Source organism: Ziziphus jujuba, chromosome 1 (assembly GCF_031755915.1).
Source record: "Ziziphus jujuba cultivar Dongzao chromosome 1, ASM3175591v1".
Lineage (NCBI taxonomy): Eukaryota > Viridiplantae > Streptophyta > Magnoliopsida > Rosales > Rhamnaceae > Ziziphus > Ziziphus jujuba.
Window position 1 is genome coordinate 33,165,399 of NC_083379.1, and position 17,864 is coordinate 33,183,262.

The 17,864-nt window shown below is 32.4% G+C and overlaps 2 protein-coding genes and 1 long non-coding RNA gene across 6 annotated transcripts; 2 read left to right on the forward strand and 1 right to left on the reverse strand.

The window, feature by feature from the left end:
* Positions 1-423: 423 nt before the first annotated feature.
* On the forward strand, positions 424-2,774 carry LOC107434929 (thylakoid lumenal 16.5 kDa protein, chloroplastic). The gene is made up of 4 exons (XM_016046449.4): positions 424-871; positions 1,696-1,835; positions 2,077-2,149; positions 2,356-2,774. The coding sequence occupies exons 1-4, from the start codon at positions 499-501 to the stop codon at positions 2,463-2,465; spliced, it is 696 nt and encodes a 231-aa protein (XP_015901935.1). The 5' UTR covers positions 424-498; the 3' UTR covers positions 2,466-2,774.
* Positions 2,775-3,000: 226 nt separating this feature from the next.
* On the reverse strand, positions 3,001-7,746 carry LOC107434928 (methyl-CpG-binding domain-containing protein 11). 3 transcript variants are annotated; one of them, XM_016046448.4, is made up of 3 exons: positions 7,372-7,746; positions 7,165-7,260; positions 3,001-4,222 (listed from the first exon to the last, which is right to left on the reverse strand). In XM_016046448.4, exons 2-3 carry the CDS (start codon positions 7,246-7,248, stop codon positions 3,284-3,286), a joined length of 1,023 nt encoding a protein of 340 aa, XP_015901934.1. In that variant the 5' UTR covers positions 7,249-7,260; positions 7,372-7,746; the 3' UTR covers positions 3,001-3,283. The 3 variants fall into 3 exon arrangements, with proteins under 3 accessions (XP_015901934.1, XP_024923484.1, XP_015901933.1); XM_025067716.3 differs by having other exon boundaries at positions 7,339-7,746; XM_016046447.4 differs by having other exon boundaries at positions 7,365-7,745.
* Positions 7,747-13,898: 6,152 nt separating this feature from the next.
* On the forward strand, positions 13,899-16,640 carry LOC112489337 (uncharacterized). Of its 2 annotated transcripts, none has more exons than XR_003053619.3 (2): positions 13,899-14,317; positions 15,979-16,640. It is a non-coding gene; the product is annotated as an uncharacterized LOC112489337 (long non-coding RNA). The 2 variants fall into 2 exon arrangements; XR_007237975.2 differs by having other exon boundaries at positions 16,184-16,640.
* Positions 16,641-17,864: the final 1,224 nt, after the last annotated feature.

Below are 17,864 nucleotides of genomic sequence, written 5' to 3' on the forward strand. Positions count from 1 at the left end.
TATCATCAACAAAACTACAGTTCTCCTATTCATGCGAAAACACTAATGATGACATTAGTAATGACTTTAGGCATTGGTTTCACAATAAATCTGTTTTGAGCAGTAATAGAAGCCTACTAAAATTGGTTGTAGCTTCAGCAGCAGAGGAATTCGCAATATCACTTATAGCAAAATCAAGCTTCTAAGGCTTCCCTCAGGGGATGGAACCCAACACTCTTCGGATTATTAAAGCCACATCAGTAATAATAATCTTTGAGTCAATTTGTTTTCTATCTTTCTAAAGTACAGATTGGTTTCGATAGATTATAAAGAACTTTTATGTTTTTTGAGATGACCAAAACACCCTTTAGCATTTGTTAGAATGACTGGATCAGATGGCAGAATCCAGCAAAACCTTATCCATTTGGTTCCAAAATGCCACTACCTCTAATATTTTTTTCCCACCAAAAAATACCAGGAAAAAAAAAAAAAAATTAAGGTAAAAGAAAGGGAAAAGAAATGGCAACAGCCTTTCTCTCAACTGCAATCACTTTCCTCCCTTCACGTCTGTCTTCTGCTTCTGCATCTTCTTCTTTTCCACTGACAACACCATCATCAGTACATACCCACAGAGATAATACCAGGAAACTATTGACAATTTGCAAGGCAGTCAATGACCCACCACCACCTTCTCCAATCCTAACCAAGAGAGCCCTTTCTCTCTGCTCCATCACCACCTTCTTCTTCTCTTTGGCCGGTCAAGGCGGTTCCAATGCTAATGCAGCAATTCTAGAGGCTGATGATGATGAAGAGCTCTTGGAAAAGGTGAAGAAGGACAGAAAGAAGAGGCTTGAAAAACAAGGGGTTATTAACTCATCCAACGAAGAAAAAGGTTTTGTCCCTTCCCTATATGTATACACTTCAAGTAGACCCTGGTGCAAATGCATGATTGGATGGTCCCAAATATTCAATTTTTCTTTTTTATCTCTTTTTTTTTCTAGTAATAGTCATGTTTGATTGAAATGTCTATAAATTAATCCGATACCCCAATGATAGAATAAATGGGTTTCTCCATTCTAACACTTTGAGTGGCTAGAAGATGAGTCTAGCATTGTTATGTTGTTATTTTATTAGATTTAGACTGCAGTTTGGGAGATCACATAAGGGCCCGGTTCTTTTTTCTAATGGAATCTTGTTGGTCGAATTTATCTGTTTAAAGTTCCAAGTTCTATTGTGATTTAACTTTTGTGATTTTGTGTGATGGAAATTTGATCTGGATCCAATGCTGTTTGTATTGTATGATTGTATCACTTCTTAGATACGAAAATTGATTTGGAGGTTAAAACAATGTATTATCAGAACGCAAATAAAATGGTTTGGTGGGTAATTTACCTCAATTTCCCTTTTGTTAATGTACAGTACAAAGAGCATGTAGAATATTCCTTTTGACTCAGTATGTTCTCCATGTTTTTGCTAATTTGGCGCAAATCAGTGAATCGTACTATTGAAACTCAAAAGAATTAAGGAGTGATATGTTCCACAAGTACAACTATAATTAGGAGTATGCAACTGCTAAACCTTAATCATCGAGATTGCTTTCGTTCTCATTTAAATCCGGTAAATGTAATCCTTTGGGCTTATCGGAACCTTAACAAGTTTTGTAAATTCAGCTCCATTACAAGCCCAAAACTTCTAGTGATGAAATTATTTGTGCAGCATATCTACAGGATGTGGTGTACAAGCTGAGCAAGGTAGGCCAAGCTATTGACAATAACGATTTGTCTGCTGCTAGTTCAGTTCTTGGTAGCAGCATTGATGCAGATTGGGTTAAAAAGGCCAACAAAGCTTTCATTAAGGTGATCCTGCTTGCTAGAAAAACTGAGTCATTTTTCATTGACATCAACACAAACGCAGACGTTCATCCTTATTTCTCTTTATCACATATGACTTTTGCTTTTAATTACCATCTCTTCCTCCATTGTCTTAAATCCCCCCTTCCCCGATTTAGAACTAAAAATTTCATGAATAGCGGCATTTTGTTTTAGTGGCACAAATACAGAATAGCTTTCTGACTGTTGTTTTATGTCTCTGCGACAGCTGAGCTCTAGTCCTGAAGAGAAATCTCAGGTGGATACCTTCAATACATCATTAGCTTCATTGATCGCCTCAGGTGGATTTCTCCTCTGAAACTATTATCTGATTCGCAAACCAAATTTAAAATTCATCCTTGCATTTCCCATATAAATGTTAAACTTTGCTGCCATCTCCGTGTATTAGTAAATTATTTCTAGAGGATCTGCGTCTGGTAGATTATTGGGCAAAGCATGTACTCTTTTCTAGTGCTTGTAAGGCTCAAATTTTCTTTTGTTTGTGCAGTGACTAGGAATGATGTTGAGTCTTCCAAAATTGCATTTGTTTCGTCTGCCAGTGCATTCGAGCAATGGACAACTTTAACCGGGCTCCTTGGACAGCTTAAGGGACTTTGAAGGGGCAGAGCATACCAATTTTCATTTCATTCCTTTTTCGGGAAAAACAGTAGCTTTTTCGCATTGATTCCCTGGTTTTGATTGGCCTGCTTTCATAGTGTGTGACCAGGCATAGCAATTTGAGGTCAACAATATCACCAAGCTTCAGTAACAACAATTTTTTAGCGAGCGTTGCGAATTTTGATGTCTTTATTCTTTAAGACATTGAATACCAAGAAGTTTTCAACGAATCTTCTCATTTTCAAGTACCAATCAGTTGTATAAAATGAGAAGGCAAAATTGGCATATAAATTGAGAATATTTAGAATATCTTTCGCACTGATTGACATTTCACTATGATTTCTGTTTTCTTACTTGCAAGAAAGGCTAAGAAGAATGTTGCATAAATTCTCTCAAAAAAGCACCCTTCATTGCCTCGCACTAGGAGTTCAAATTTTCATTAAAGCATTCTGTAGTTTCCCTTCTTCAATCATTTAGCATACAGCAAATGAAACAGTCAAATATATTAAACCTTAGGCCAAAAAATTCAAAAAGATGTAAAATTCGAAATTTTCGGATTACTACCTTAATACAGGACTGCATCATAATATTACATAACCAGTATTTTACACATAATGTTACAATAGGTCATTGCAGGTTTACATGCCTCAGCAGTACAACAAAAGAAGGTTACATTATAACCCTAACCAATGATTGTATAGACTGATGTTTCAAAAAACAAATCTGAAGCTAAAATTAACATCAACATTAAAACTACAGACATATTTCCAGATATTTCAATGTGTCAGAGTGAGAGGAGAGAGCCAGCCTGTTTATTCTCAGGGGTTGACCTTACCAGCCTCATTTCCATGGTTGCCATTCTCACTTACTTCTTCAACCTTCTTGCTAGCTTCATGAATGCCGGTATTGTTATGTTCCTCGTTTCCCTTTGCAGATTCTTTCTCCTTTACTTCTCCTTCAGATTCAGTCGCTTTTATGTCATGCTTCTCTTTTTCATTTATTTCACCTTCAGATTCAGTAGCTTTTTTCTCATACTTTTCTTTCTCCTCTCCTTCTGTTTCATTTCTTTTTTTGTCAGCATTAGTGTCGACTTTGATCTGCTCCCCAGCCACTATATTTTTCTCTGTCTCATCCTGTTGTTGCTCAACCTTTTCTGGTAATTTTGCTGCCTCTGTATTTCCACTTTCATTTTGAATTATTCCAGAAACCTCAACTTTCTTTCCAACAGTAATCCCTTCTGAATTTCCTTGCTCTGACTCAGTAGCTTTCTCAGAATTATTAGGTAAATCAGATTCTTTACCAGCTGCAGCTTCTCCAGCAGGAGCTGCTTCAATTTTGGTACCTGCATCTTGAGCTTTCTCATCTTGATTTTCCTTCACAACATCCTTTTTGGCATCAGCATCTTCACTGTCTTTCTCTGTTTTCTGATCTTCTTGTATGTCAGTAACTTTTGACTCCTCAGTTCCTCCAGAGGCAGCTTCTTTCTCTTTGCCATCCTTCTTTGACGCAGATGATTTCCTGCTTCGTTTTTTTGGGGGCTCAGATTCTGGTGTGGGAGTTGCTTTTGCCTTCTCACTAATCCTGGCTGACCTCCTTGGAGTCTCACCAGTGCCCCAGTCAAATTCTGATACTGCTGGACCACCAGGATGCGCTTTCAGGTATTGTTCCAACTGTCTTCTGTTACTTATTTCCTCCCCTGTAGGAGCTGTGAATATGATCTCATTTTTCTTAGGGGTTCCACCTTGCTTTGGCAGAAACTGCAATGAAATGAGCATAGAGCACTACATCATGTTATACTGACTTTAATAGGAAAAAATAACAGACTACTTGAACTTCAATATAACCTGTAAAAGCATTTTAGCCCTTAAATTGTGAAGAATTACTGCATGGAAATTTCCCAAATAAATTTAACAGAAATTCATATAATGTGTAAGAGATGTTGAACATTTAAACAAAGATACAACTATCATAGTCACTGGGTCATCATATAAAGGCTGACCAAGTATGGGCCAGTGCTCAAAACACCCAGAGTAAATTGAGAGTCGAGACAAATTACATATGGCAGACAACCAATAATCTCCATGTGAAAATAAGCTGAAGGAAAGGATAGCCTATCCACATCTTAGTATGTTGTAGTAAATCAGTGAGAAAGGAAAAAGAAAAAGATCTATACTGTTCAAACATTTCTACTTAAGAGGCCAAGAACTCATCGTAAACAAAGAATGTGAAAGTCATATTAATAAGCAAAATACTGCAATTATGTGTTCACATTCATTTACTTTTCTCTGCTTCCTTTCTGGAATAGGATGTATTTACCTGGACTAACAATGTATGATAATAGGCAGGATACACATACTAAAACTCTCAGAGGCCAAGCTTACCACCTTGTTTTTAGTCTCTCTCTGATTATACTCTATGTCAGCATTTAAACAGTCATGGTAGTGTTCCAAGCTCTAATCTACATGTTGATACTTCACAATCACGATAATATAAATATTTCCTCGTCTACGTTTATTTTCATTCTCATCTTTTACACATGGTAGAAAGTAAAGATAATATGAGTACAAAGTGAAAACTAAAGGATTAAAATGAATTTGCAAATATATAATATGAAAATGTTATGTTATACTCTGAATTTAGTGGCCTATATAGACATAGTACCACAACCTGCAGTATGTTTTTCTTCTAAGTCACCCTCACTCATTTAAGTAGGCCACCAGCATCCTCATATATGAAGTTCATAAATCCAGTCTTAGCTACTGCAAAAGAATAACATGGGTAGAAAGAACAAATATCGAATGCAGCAAACATACTAGGGACCTAATCAATGGTTTGGGTATTTTGATAAGGAATGCTAATAAAACCAAGTTACATCAACGTAGAATCCAGCATAAGTAGGCAGAAAATGCATTGAAAATTTATGAGTTACATTAAAACATTTATGTGGAACTTAGGCCGTAAAATTATAAACATCCAAAAGATAAAGACTCATTTCCCATATGACATGAGTTCAAACTTATTCAGGTCAACTAACCATCTAATAGACAAAATAACTGAAATACCCAAGGTAAAAATCACAAGAATCTAAATTTAAGAACCATCTTCAGCTCTCTAATCGAGTACCAACTTGGAGGTTAGACAAATTACTAATTTTTACTGGAATAAGTATTCCCCTTCTAATGTCTTCACCACATTCACGGCATAATTAAATACTGTATAATTAAACCATGTTATATTCAGGAATAAATGTTATTTAATAATCTCCACCATTGCTGAATAAATTAATATCTTTTTCTTTTTCCTCTCTTTTCACTTCATACAAATTGCCTATGATAAATCTCATAGGACCACATTCTTGGAAATAAAACCAATGGACTTTAATACTATAACAACAACTCAAATTTATTGAAAAGTAAATAAAGCCCGCGGTAGAAAAGTAGATAAAGCCCGAGATAGAGTGGTTTATATAGGCTCACAATTGAAATGCAACAACTTTCAAGTGTTTCTATTTGTGGCTGACTAAAGGAAAGAAAGCGAAAGTGCATGGAAAATATGCTGAAAATGCAAAACACAATTTACAACAACCTGTAATCTATTATCTTATATTACATACAGCTGCACAGGAGAAGAATTCCGACAAATACGGTCATATGTTGCCAAACATTAACAAGTTTTTTGGCAACCACTGGGACAATTACATCAAGCTTTCTATTTTTTTCATCTCTTTCCCTCTAATACATGCCATGTTATGGTTATGGACGCAAGTAAATTCGAACCCAAAAAGGTTAGAGACAAACTAATAAGGTGATCTTGGAGCAAGTTAGACTTATCTCTAGCAGGCCACAAGAAACCTAAGAATCAAATTAGAAATCACAATCTGATGAAACCTCCTTGAATAATGCTTATACAAGCAAATACTTCCTCCATCAAACTCCAGAAAGAGAAAAAGGATGAACAGTTTAACAGAACATCAATGCTGCATACGCATCAATACAAACAATTTCAGCTTCAAAAAATACATCACAACAAAAAGTATGACCATTATAGCAGTAGCCATAAAGAAGTAGACTAGATTATAATAGCAGGCAACAAACAATTTAAAATCTTCCCAAAGTCTTAACTCTTACGTGTTACTCACAATATTTCAGATAAAATAAAAAAGAGACATATTAATGGAAGGAAAGGAACCAACATACTGGAAATGAAAAACCACGACAAACACTTATAAAGCCGCCTATCAAAGAATTTACAGCATTAGAATTCTAAATATTCAACCAAGAAAAATGCTAACCAAAATAAAGGATAATAAAATTTGACCCTTTCCAACGAACCCTAATGCAAGAAGCAGAGTGTTGACCAAACAAACGATAGATGTAACAAGAACAAGAAACAGGACATTTTCCAGAAGTTCCAGCGCACATGAACCAGAAAAAAAAAAAGATAAAAGATAAAAAGGCGCAGTATAACTTAACCAAATTGAGGAAATATGCACAAACCCTAACTCGAAAACTAAGAGGCTACAGCATCAAATTTCACCACAAAAGTTCACAGAATAAGAAAATATGACAAACCCACATCAAATTTCCATGCATAAATAAAAATTCAGGCATTATATCTTAAAAAAGTTAAGAATTTGAATATCCCGAAAGCCAGTAGAGCTAAAGATAGACAAGAGTAAAACGAGAGGAGAGAAAAAGACCTTCTTCTTCCAACCAGGAGGCGCAGGGAGTTCCAAGGAAAAAACATCCTCTTTTGCAGCCTCCTTCCCCACTGAGCTCGCCATTTCCACCTTCACCTACCAAAATTCAACCAACAATTATTCCAAAATAAATCTTAATATTACAACTAAAAAAAATAAATAAATAAAACTTACAAAAAAGGAAAAAAAAAAAAAAGCACTTTTTACTAGTGTTCGTTCCTCTGCAAGCTTTATGTGTTAAAGATGAGGAAGATAACGAACACACAGAAGCTAAGGAAGCAGACAAGTTGTTGATTCAGAGAGCGTTTGTGCTTCTTCTATTCTCTCTTTCTCTTCCCGAAGAACTCGAGAGGCAGTCTTTGATGTGTGTGCTGAGCATCAGGAAAACGTGACGGTTCACTGTATGGACGACACATGTCCACGTTCAGATTGATGAACGGTCTTGATTTAGTCTGAAGAAGATGGTTGGTTTTCCAGTCTCAACCGTTGCAAGGGTCACCACACGTGTTTTGCCTTAAAAAACCATTTTATACTCGGTTTTCACAGCCATACAATCAAACTCCTGCTGGAGTTCAGCTCCTGTCATCCCCTCTCACTCTCCTCCTGTTTTTCTAATTTTAAATTATTTCTACAATTTTTTTTCTTTTAAATTTCTTTTTTTTTTCCTATTTAAAAAAAAATGCTAAATACAATCAAGTTATTATTATTTTTTTTTTGGCTTGAAACAATCAAGTTAATTATATTGGTAAAATGTAACCTTTGACGCAGAAGAAAAAAAAAATATATATATATATATATATATTTATATATATATTTGTTTGTTTTTAACTTGAATATGTTGGACAAAAACCTGATTTGTTAAAGGAGTACAAGTTGACTTTATATTGATGATTGGATGCCATTAAAAGCACATAATTGATGGAATCCAAAACAGCCTTATCCAGATTCTCACCGCTTGTTTCCCTTGTTCATATTTAATTAAATAGAATAATGTTCTTTTTTTTCTTTTTTTTTTCCCGAATATTGAAATATCGTCAAAAGCTCTTTAAAAAAAGAAAGAACGTTTATAGTAATACATGTAATAATATGCATTGTAACTTCCATTCTAACTATATATATTCTAATCTTTTTTCCAACAAACAAAAAAATTATTCTAATCTTGGATTTTAGAGGGACAAAAAAAACGAAATTATAATCTATTTTGTACCATATAAATTCTTCTAGAAAAGATGTTATTTGTCCTAATATGATGGAATGCTAAATGCCAAAGGTGCAGTCTACTTTATCCACGTGATTGAGATTTACCGAAAATATAAAAATAAATCATAAAACATATAATAATTATCACTTGTCTAAATTGTAATGACAATGAATTTTTTTAATAAGAGATTATAATATATTCTAAACTAAAATGAATGTTTTTTTTCTTTTTCTTTTTCTTTTTTTAAAGATTTGGTTTAATTTTAAGGTTTGGAGATATAGTCTTAATGGTTATTAGTAGCATATAATATTGTCTTTCTTGAAAAATAAAACAAATTATTATCTTATTTTAACAATTTTTACCATTAAAATGATAATTTTGGGGAAAACTTTCTGATACTCCTAAAGTACCCATAGCTTAATACTTCTTCTTTTTATTTTAGAATTTTTTTTGCATCTATGTCTCTTAAACTTTTAAAAGATTTGAAAATTGCACCATGTACTTAGCATTCACCACCTATTTTCCTGGTTCCCTCAAACTTACCAAATGTTTGCAGCAATGGTACCCAACTTTAATTTTGTCTATTTCTCCACGGTAAGTGTCATGTGCTTTGCACATAGACCATTAGCTCAAGGATAGAATAAAAAATGACTACGACTTGGTGGCATAAATTGAAGCTAATAACATTTAAGAGGAAAATGCCCAAAATTTTAGGGTTTTCTGTTGAGAATGGGCAAAATTCCTGTAAAAGATGAAAGAGATGCTGCACTATTGTGGAAGTCAAATTAAAAGAAGGATACAGTAGACTGATGACAATCCTAAAATGAGGTCTCTTGGCTATCAAAACCATAAGGTTAATATCCTGAAATTTGATTTTTTTTTTTTTTTTTTTTGCCCCCCTTCTTTCTATATATTCCATTAGTAATTGGAAGGTCAAATATGAAGTTCTTATGTATTGTATGATTTTAGTTCTGGAATTGGCTAGTAAATGTATGAAAATGGTAGACAATATTGTTTATTTTGATTTGTTTTAGTTTTTACTCAAAGCTTGCATTGAAGCCAAAATTTTTACCATGGTTGATTTTGAAATCTACAGTGTTATACAATTTTTTAATTTGAACTTGGAGCTCCAGTTTTTATGTTTTTGAGTGTTCTTGTTATTGATGTGCAATTGTACTTTGAAAACTTGTAATGTTGTTCTTTTTATTATTATTACTATTATTTGATGCTTGCTGTTTTGAGGAGAGTAGAGAAAAGTTTAATAGAATGTTGGTTGTTCTTAGTCTGGTTTTCTTGTCGGTTAAATTTTCAATGTTGATTTGTGTTATTTGTTGATTTCTTTTTGCTTTAAATTTGTTTTATAACTTTATTTGTTGATTTCTTTTTGCTTCAAATTTGTATTATAACTTTGTTTACATGATTCCCTATTTAAAATTATTGATATTAATTCTTGAGAAGGGAATTTGAGATTCATGTTGATTACTTTACATAATGTTACTTGCTTGATTTAGTTGCCTATCTGTGTCTATGAGTGAGGTTCTAATCATGTCTTAAGGTCAGTTTTGGTGAAATATCCTGCTATGTTTTAATCTGGCTGGTCAAATTTAGACCTATTTTTTTTAGAGTGCTATGCGTTCACTGGAAGGATCCTTATTAGAAGTTAACAATTGTTGTGTGCATTAGGTGAATGGGCAAAAGATGAGCTTTAAGTAATCAGCCATGGCAGAGATGAACACAATAACCTTTGATTAATGTGTTTTCTTAATTTTAATAAATTTGTATTACAAGAATCTTGATGTGGTTTCTTTGTTTGGTATGATCCACTAATATGTGACCTATCAAAAGAAATAATCCCTTATTTGTTGAGAGGCATGGACATATTAGAGGGAGACAAAGCAAGGATAAAAGGTAGAGAAAATAAACTGTGGCTTGTCATTATTGTTTTGTTAATGATGTTGTTTGGCAAATGGAACAAATAAGAGTATTATATAGTTGGTTGAAGAACAATAAGGGGTGAAGGGAAAGCTAGTAGACAAATTTAGTTCATATGGTAGTTGTGATGGTGTTTATTGTAATTTTAAGAGTTCGAAAGCAAAAATACATTTTGTTATGTAGTAGTTGATTATAATGGCAATGAAATTGGAGTTTATGACAATTGTGTTAATATTCATAAATTACTTATGTTAGTATGGCAAATTAGTTTTGTTAATATACTCCGTGAATTTAACTTTCAAGTAGTGAAACTTAAAGCATGTTTAGCAGTGACAATTCTTGAAGGCCTAGGAGCACTACAAAAAAAGGTAAAAACACTTATTCTCGTGTTTGGCAAAATAAATATAAAATAATTCTTAGGGATTTTGTTGTAGAAAAATTATATATTTGGTAATTTCAAAGGAAGTATTAATCAGGTAATTCTTAAAAAATCACTTGAAGTGATTCTTAGAAATCACACGGAAATGAACCTTTTGTTATTGCCCCTTGAAACATTAATTGTGTTTATATGACTGATGTATAATATAAAATATACTTCCTAAATTTTACAGAAGTTAGCATCTTTGCCATTTAAACTATGCAATATTTTTCACTAATGCCCTCTAGATTTGTTTTGCGATAATGCCCCCTAAAGTATGCAACAACTTGGCCCGATTTGCACATATGTCATCTACAATTAGCTTGTTACATATGGATAAAACCTATATCACTCATTCACTTTGAAAGATATTGGCTAGATTTTCACATTTTCACTAGCTTAAAGCTTGAATTGCTCATTCATATATACAAAACAACTTTGAGAGAAATCCTACTCATGTTAAAGTCAATATTGTTTCAAAACAATTATAATGGAGTATGATCAAAATGAAGGAGCATAAATTCTATACTTATAAGTTTCATCTATTTTGTTTATTTTAAAAAGTTCTATACCTTTAATAAACTTTCCAAAATAAAAAAATTAAAAATAAACTAGGCTAAGCTAAATAAAGCTATTTTTAACCTAATAAAATACAAGTGTACCACTCTGCTTTTTTCCATGAAGTTCATTTGAAATTTACAAGAATGACTTAAAAACACGAAAAATCCACTAAGTCGGTTCATTGCCTATTAATAACTAATAGATTGTTCAAGAGAGATACAACTGCTTTGTCCTTTGTCTATTCTAGTAAAACCTCCATATGGTTCTTGAATAAATAAATATGGTACATAGTGGCATTAATACTAGGATTAACACCAATATGATTAACATCAAAGTGTTCTCTAATTTAAGTTTGTATAGATATCCCATTACTTCTTACCTACAAAAAATATAAAGCAATTTAATTTAGATAATGTATTGAAATATATATGGGATTTCAGATAGTTTACTGTCATTTTTCTTCGCCCAGTGGTAAATGGAGCTTTTCCATAGCTTCTTTGATTATACTCTATTTCATACATCTTTAACATTTCATTACTATATTATGTTTTCTCCTTAACTTGATAGAGTGTGGAAGTTCATCGGATTCTCTCCTCCCCAATTTCTTTTATCTTTTTGGTTGTTTCTTATGAGGTGGTGGGTCAACTTGTGCTAGCAACATATTTTGGTCATGACTTTTTGCCATATGTCTCTTTATTATAATTATCATTGACTAAGTTCTCTACTTCTAAATGAAATTGCATGGCTACATAGGATACCATAAAGTTCCAATTTCCTATATTAGCAATACTTAGAATCAAAATCAACAACATATTACATCCCATCATCCACTCAAACTTCAAATTTCTTATGACCAAATCATATTGTGATACAATATATTGAATTTAGCTTGTTGGCCTTTAAAATTTTGAAAACCTTAAAGGAAATATCTCTATTCCATTTCTTCACCAACTTTCTCTTAACATTCATCATTTTCATAATATATATCCTAATTTTGTCCAATAGTTTGACTCATGATTTGTCCTTTACATCCAAAATTTTATTGAATGACTCATAAAGGTTATTCAACATGTCACATTTTGCCACATTTTTGAAGTGTGATTTGGACCAATATTTTGGATCCTTCTTAACCAACCAAGCATAAGCTTCACTAGATAATTGTTTCAAGGTCTCCATTTCTACTTCAAACTTATATTGCGATTGAGAATAAAGCCAAATAAAATTAACTTTAAAGTGCAAGTGAACTAACGGTCACTCCATAACTATAAGGTATCAATCTCCACGAGTGGATTAGATTAGTTGAGTGACTAGATTTAGATTCTCTTTGATATCAATCACTTTTCTAAAGTAGCAAAAATCATAAGAGAAGCAAGGTTCACAGAAGGTTGGGAAGTAGTACGCCCTTTAGAGAATATACTTGAACAATGTTACCTAGGTATTATTGTAGCCTTTGTAGGATTACATAATGTATGTTTCATTAAAAAACTCTTGACTTGAATCTTGAAGTTGTTATATAGATGCCTCACACAATGTTTGTATTCAAAATTTGGCACCAAATAATCCAATGTTTAAATTAGGTTTTGTTTATTTATCAATGATGAAGCACCCTCCATGATTATTAATAATGTCAACATCTTTCATTAAAGCTTCTATAACCAATGCTAAATGATTATCTTCTCAACCTTCACAACTATATATGCTATAAGAAAGATGTTGTTGTTTCTATCAATCTTAATAAAGCTCATAGCTAACCTAGGTGCTAGCATATGACAACCATCTTGACCAATTAATGGTCTACACCCTTCTTTAAAACGTTGCTTAGAAGCTACCAAACAAATATAAACCTTTTCAATTACAAGATTTCCTCCAAACCCTAAATTAGTCTTCATAATAACTGTGCTTCCTACATTGGATCTTTAGATCTCCTTATAATATTCTAATAGTCGACCATATTGTGCAACAACTGAACCATTTATCTTTTTCTTTGCCGTGGCTCTAACTCTACTACCAACTACTAACCTACGAAACAAAAAACTTTTTGTAACACCCCACCTGATAAAACACTTCGAATTTGAATTTTTGATCAAATTTGACTAGGTTGATTGGATTTGACCAAGTGGGTCTTATGGTTGACTTTACTGCAAAAAGAATTTTGCTTTGATCAAGACACCGTGGTGAAGTACGCATCAAATTGAGTTCACAGACTAGTATTACGCCAAAATTAAAGCTGAGATTAGAACGTTATGATTATAACAGATGCGATCTGGACTGATCAGGTGACCCAAAGTTGACTTTATTTGCATGAGTTTTAATTCTGACTTATGTATCATATGATATTAAAATCCATAAATTAGTAGCACATCTGATTCCAAATCATAATTGAAAAGTTATGGTTAAAATAGCTCAAAAAGGCGTTTTGATTATTTACTAATTGGACCCTTCGCATTTAAGTGTTGTATTATTTTACTATTAAATTATCATTATTTTTGGGTAAATTAAAACCCATAACCCGATTTCACTATATATATTATATGATACTATTTTAGTAATATTTTATTATTTTTAATGTCCTTTGCTTATTTATTTATATATTTATTATTATTATTTTTAATCTTTCCACCTACTTACTCTCTTTCATCATCTTCTCCCCCACCACTCATGAAAGAACGAGGAGAACACCAATTTCCATCGCATGACCATGGCAGTCAACTTCTAACTACAATTGCTTTCAAATTTTGGCCACCCACCAGGAAATACATAGACCAAATCGAAACCCATAGCCACCATTAACTTACTATGAAATGGCCTAGAGTCGTGGGAAAACCATGAAAATTGGTGAGGCTTACATTTATCGATCGCCATTTTTCGGTGAGTTCCAGGTCAAATGGGTGGTCATTTCCCGTAAATTTGGACCCCTTAAGTCTATTTCCAACCATGGAGGCTCAAATCTTACTCGTTTGTGAGATACAATAAAATTTCTTTACGACAACAATCTCCAACAGGATTTTGACCATCTCCCGTAATAGTTGGGTAAATTGAAGGTATATTCCTAATCCTTTCATCATAAGCTTCAATTTGATACCTAGAATGTAAATTATGGTTTAGCATTTGAGAAGTTTCCATTGATGAAGCTTGAGTTTATGATTATATTGAAATTGGATAGAAGTTGGACAAGAATTTAGACAATTGTTGTTACAATTAACTTCCCTAGTGATTTTTAGGAGTTAATGGAATGATTGGTTTCAATTAATTCTTAAGATATCGAAAATTTTCAATTTTTGAGCTTTAGGCTAAATAGGTTCACTATGTAATTTGTCCAATTGGATGTCTAGTTTTGGTATTTCTTGAGTTATGAAATGATACTGAGATATTGGGATCTTAGTCGTGCTGTCATGAAAGTTCAAAAAATATTTTTATAATATTTTAGACACTCAATATTAAGCCAGGAGTTGGTCTACTATGAAGTAAAGTGAGTACCTCCAACCCGGTGACTAGAATAATCTTTTTAAATTATGTTTTGGGATTGTTAGTATATTAATTTTATGATTTAAATCTTGTTATGTGGACTTTGGAATTTATGTGTATGTAAATGAACATGTGTGGGTATGCATATATAAACTTAGATATTTATATTTATGTAATTAGGTAGTTTTGGCACATTATTTGAGATAATAGTTTGGTGCTTGGGAACTATATTAGGTTGTTAAGTTAAATTTTGAGTTCTAAACTGTTTATGAGAATGGATTTGTTAAACTTGGCATGTTGACATTGGGTTGGTTGTAGAATTAAAAAGCTATTAGTTTAAACGATTTCTCTCTACATGCTTTTATGTTTTAATTTTGGTGTACAACCTACATTCGAATTGTGAAATTGTTTAAAACTAATTTTAGTTTTGATAAAATAATCATATTAGTAAAACATGCTTTTTTATATGTATATATGTGTGTGTGTGTGTGTGTGTGTGTGTGTGTGTGTGTAATTAACTAAATGTATATAATTTTGCAAGATTACTTGTTTACCTATTTTATTTATTTATTTATTTATACATTGATTTATAAATAGAGAAAATCTAATTCTGGTAATAATAATTTTTTTGTTTTAAAAGGATAATTCTTCATTTATGGTTTATAAATGGAAACAGGGAAAATCGGTATTTTTATACATATCTATATATGTATATATTTTTACATATGTGTATCAATGTGTATAATTATATATATATATATATATATATATATATATATATATATGTATGTATATATGATTTTGCTAAGATTATTTATGTATTTATTTATTCATGCATTTACGTATTAATTTAATATTAAGATGAATTTCAAAGTGGTCTACTTTCTTAAAATATTTTATTTGGGTCTTCCAAATTTATTTATTATTGGTTATTGATTTTTTAAGATAATAATTAAATAGTTAGAATTACAATGGAGATTGTAAGATTATTCATTAATTATGTTTAAATTTTATTATTTTTCTTATGTTTATTTTTATTTGTTTATTATTGAATTATTCATCTATTTATTTGTTTATTTATTTATTTTTATCCAATCATTATTTAAAACATTTAATTATTGTTTTTTAAAATGTAATTATGAGGATGTTAATATTTTTGAGATTATATATTTTTATGTAATTAGTTAATCTTATGGTACATCATAAAGTACTGATGTTTTGTATTGTTATATTATAGATTAGTATGGAGGTTATATTTAGTTGTCCTTTGTGAGCTATGGTGAGAGTTGTTAGGCATGTATTTTGTGGTGATAGCATCAGTCACCTTCCCTACAGTTGAAGGAGAACAGGTTTAGCCATTCCTATGGGAGCGAAGAGTGAGAATGTTGGTAGGTATTTTGCACATTGAGCATTAACCATCCTCCTTTGCCGTATAATGGCAGATTATTTAGCATCGAAATCATTGGGACGCTAATGGAACCACATGCACTCCCTTATCTATCAAATAGTGTTTTAGAAGCCAAGCATCACATCGCAGTGCTGATATATCATATGGTGTATCGCATATCTTTTTGATGAATATATATATGTATTACATTATGCTATAGTGTATTACACCGTACTGGGGCCACGACTCAACTCAACTCATGAATGGTTTAGTATTGTATTTCTATTGCCTATGAGACTAAAGAGTTGGAAGGTTATTAAAGACAACCACCCTTTGTAGTATTGGAAGTAGTATACCTGCAGATAGGTAATATCGTAGGACCATGTATTAGTGTACTATATAATATATCGGGTGTGCCTCCACTACAAGTGTGGATTATGTAATGTATTTATCAATTTTAGTTATGTTTTACCTATTTATGATTATTATTATTATTATTATTGTTATTGTTATTGTTATTGTTATTATTATTACTATTACTACTATTATTGTCAATTGCACAATTGTCGTATTTGTTTGAATGGATGATTTACTAGATTTGAAGGTATTGTAGCTTTCTGGCATGTACGGTAGCCTTCGAGTAGGTATGATATCCTTCAGGTAGGTATGATAGCCTACAGGCAGGTATCGTATGACAGGATCCGCCCCGGGAACCCTCCCAGGACCTTCCGGGTGATCCCGCCTAGTGAAGTCCCATTGGACAATCTCTAGAAAATATCCAATGGAACTTCACCTTAAAACGTAGATAATCAAACACCAGCATTAACATTAATACCTCAATATATATATATATATATATATATATAAATAAGTCCACAACTGCCCTACTGTACTACAGGCGATAACTACACACATGAGTACCATGTTCTCTACTGAGTCCCATATTTAAAATCAGAGCATTCTAAGAGTGTCAACAAAGTCTATGAGTACAAATAAGTAATAAATAAGTCCAGAAGATAACAATATGTAAAGAAAGGATAAATACGGCTGCTGTAGTGGAAGGAAACAAGCGATAAGTTGTGCACGAGGTAGACTGCTACTAGCTGCCTGGGCCTAGGGGAATGAATTTAAAACAATAAAATGCGAGATAAAAAAATCTCAGTGAGTGGCATAGTATAATAGAAAAATAATGATTTACTTCTGAAAAATCTTTCTCTCAAGACCTCTCGTTCCACTCGTTTGAAAAGTTCCCCGTTTAAAAATCATTTCACAAAACCCAAACTTGTACCCCAATTAATATCATAAAAACCGATACTCAAAAGTATGAATGAATGATCATTGTAATATTATGAAATGTCTCAAATCATGATATAAAAATTTGAGCATAAAATATAATAAATACAGTTCCACCAAATAAATATGAAAATGTAAAAATCATCATAATATTTGTAAATCAACAATATATACAAACATATACAATGTACCATACGATGTACCAATCTGCAAACTGTGGGATACACCCACCTCACGACCCTCAATATATGAACGGTGTCGTGGAAATAATAAATAACCGTTGGGACGTACCCAACCTCACGGTCCATGGCATTAATAACAGTTGGATGATACCAACCTCACGGCACCGTAGTAATAATAATAAATTGTCGGATAAACCTGACCTCACAGTCCGTGGTAATAATAGATAACCGTTGGATGAAACCAACCTCACGGCACCGTAG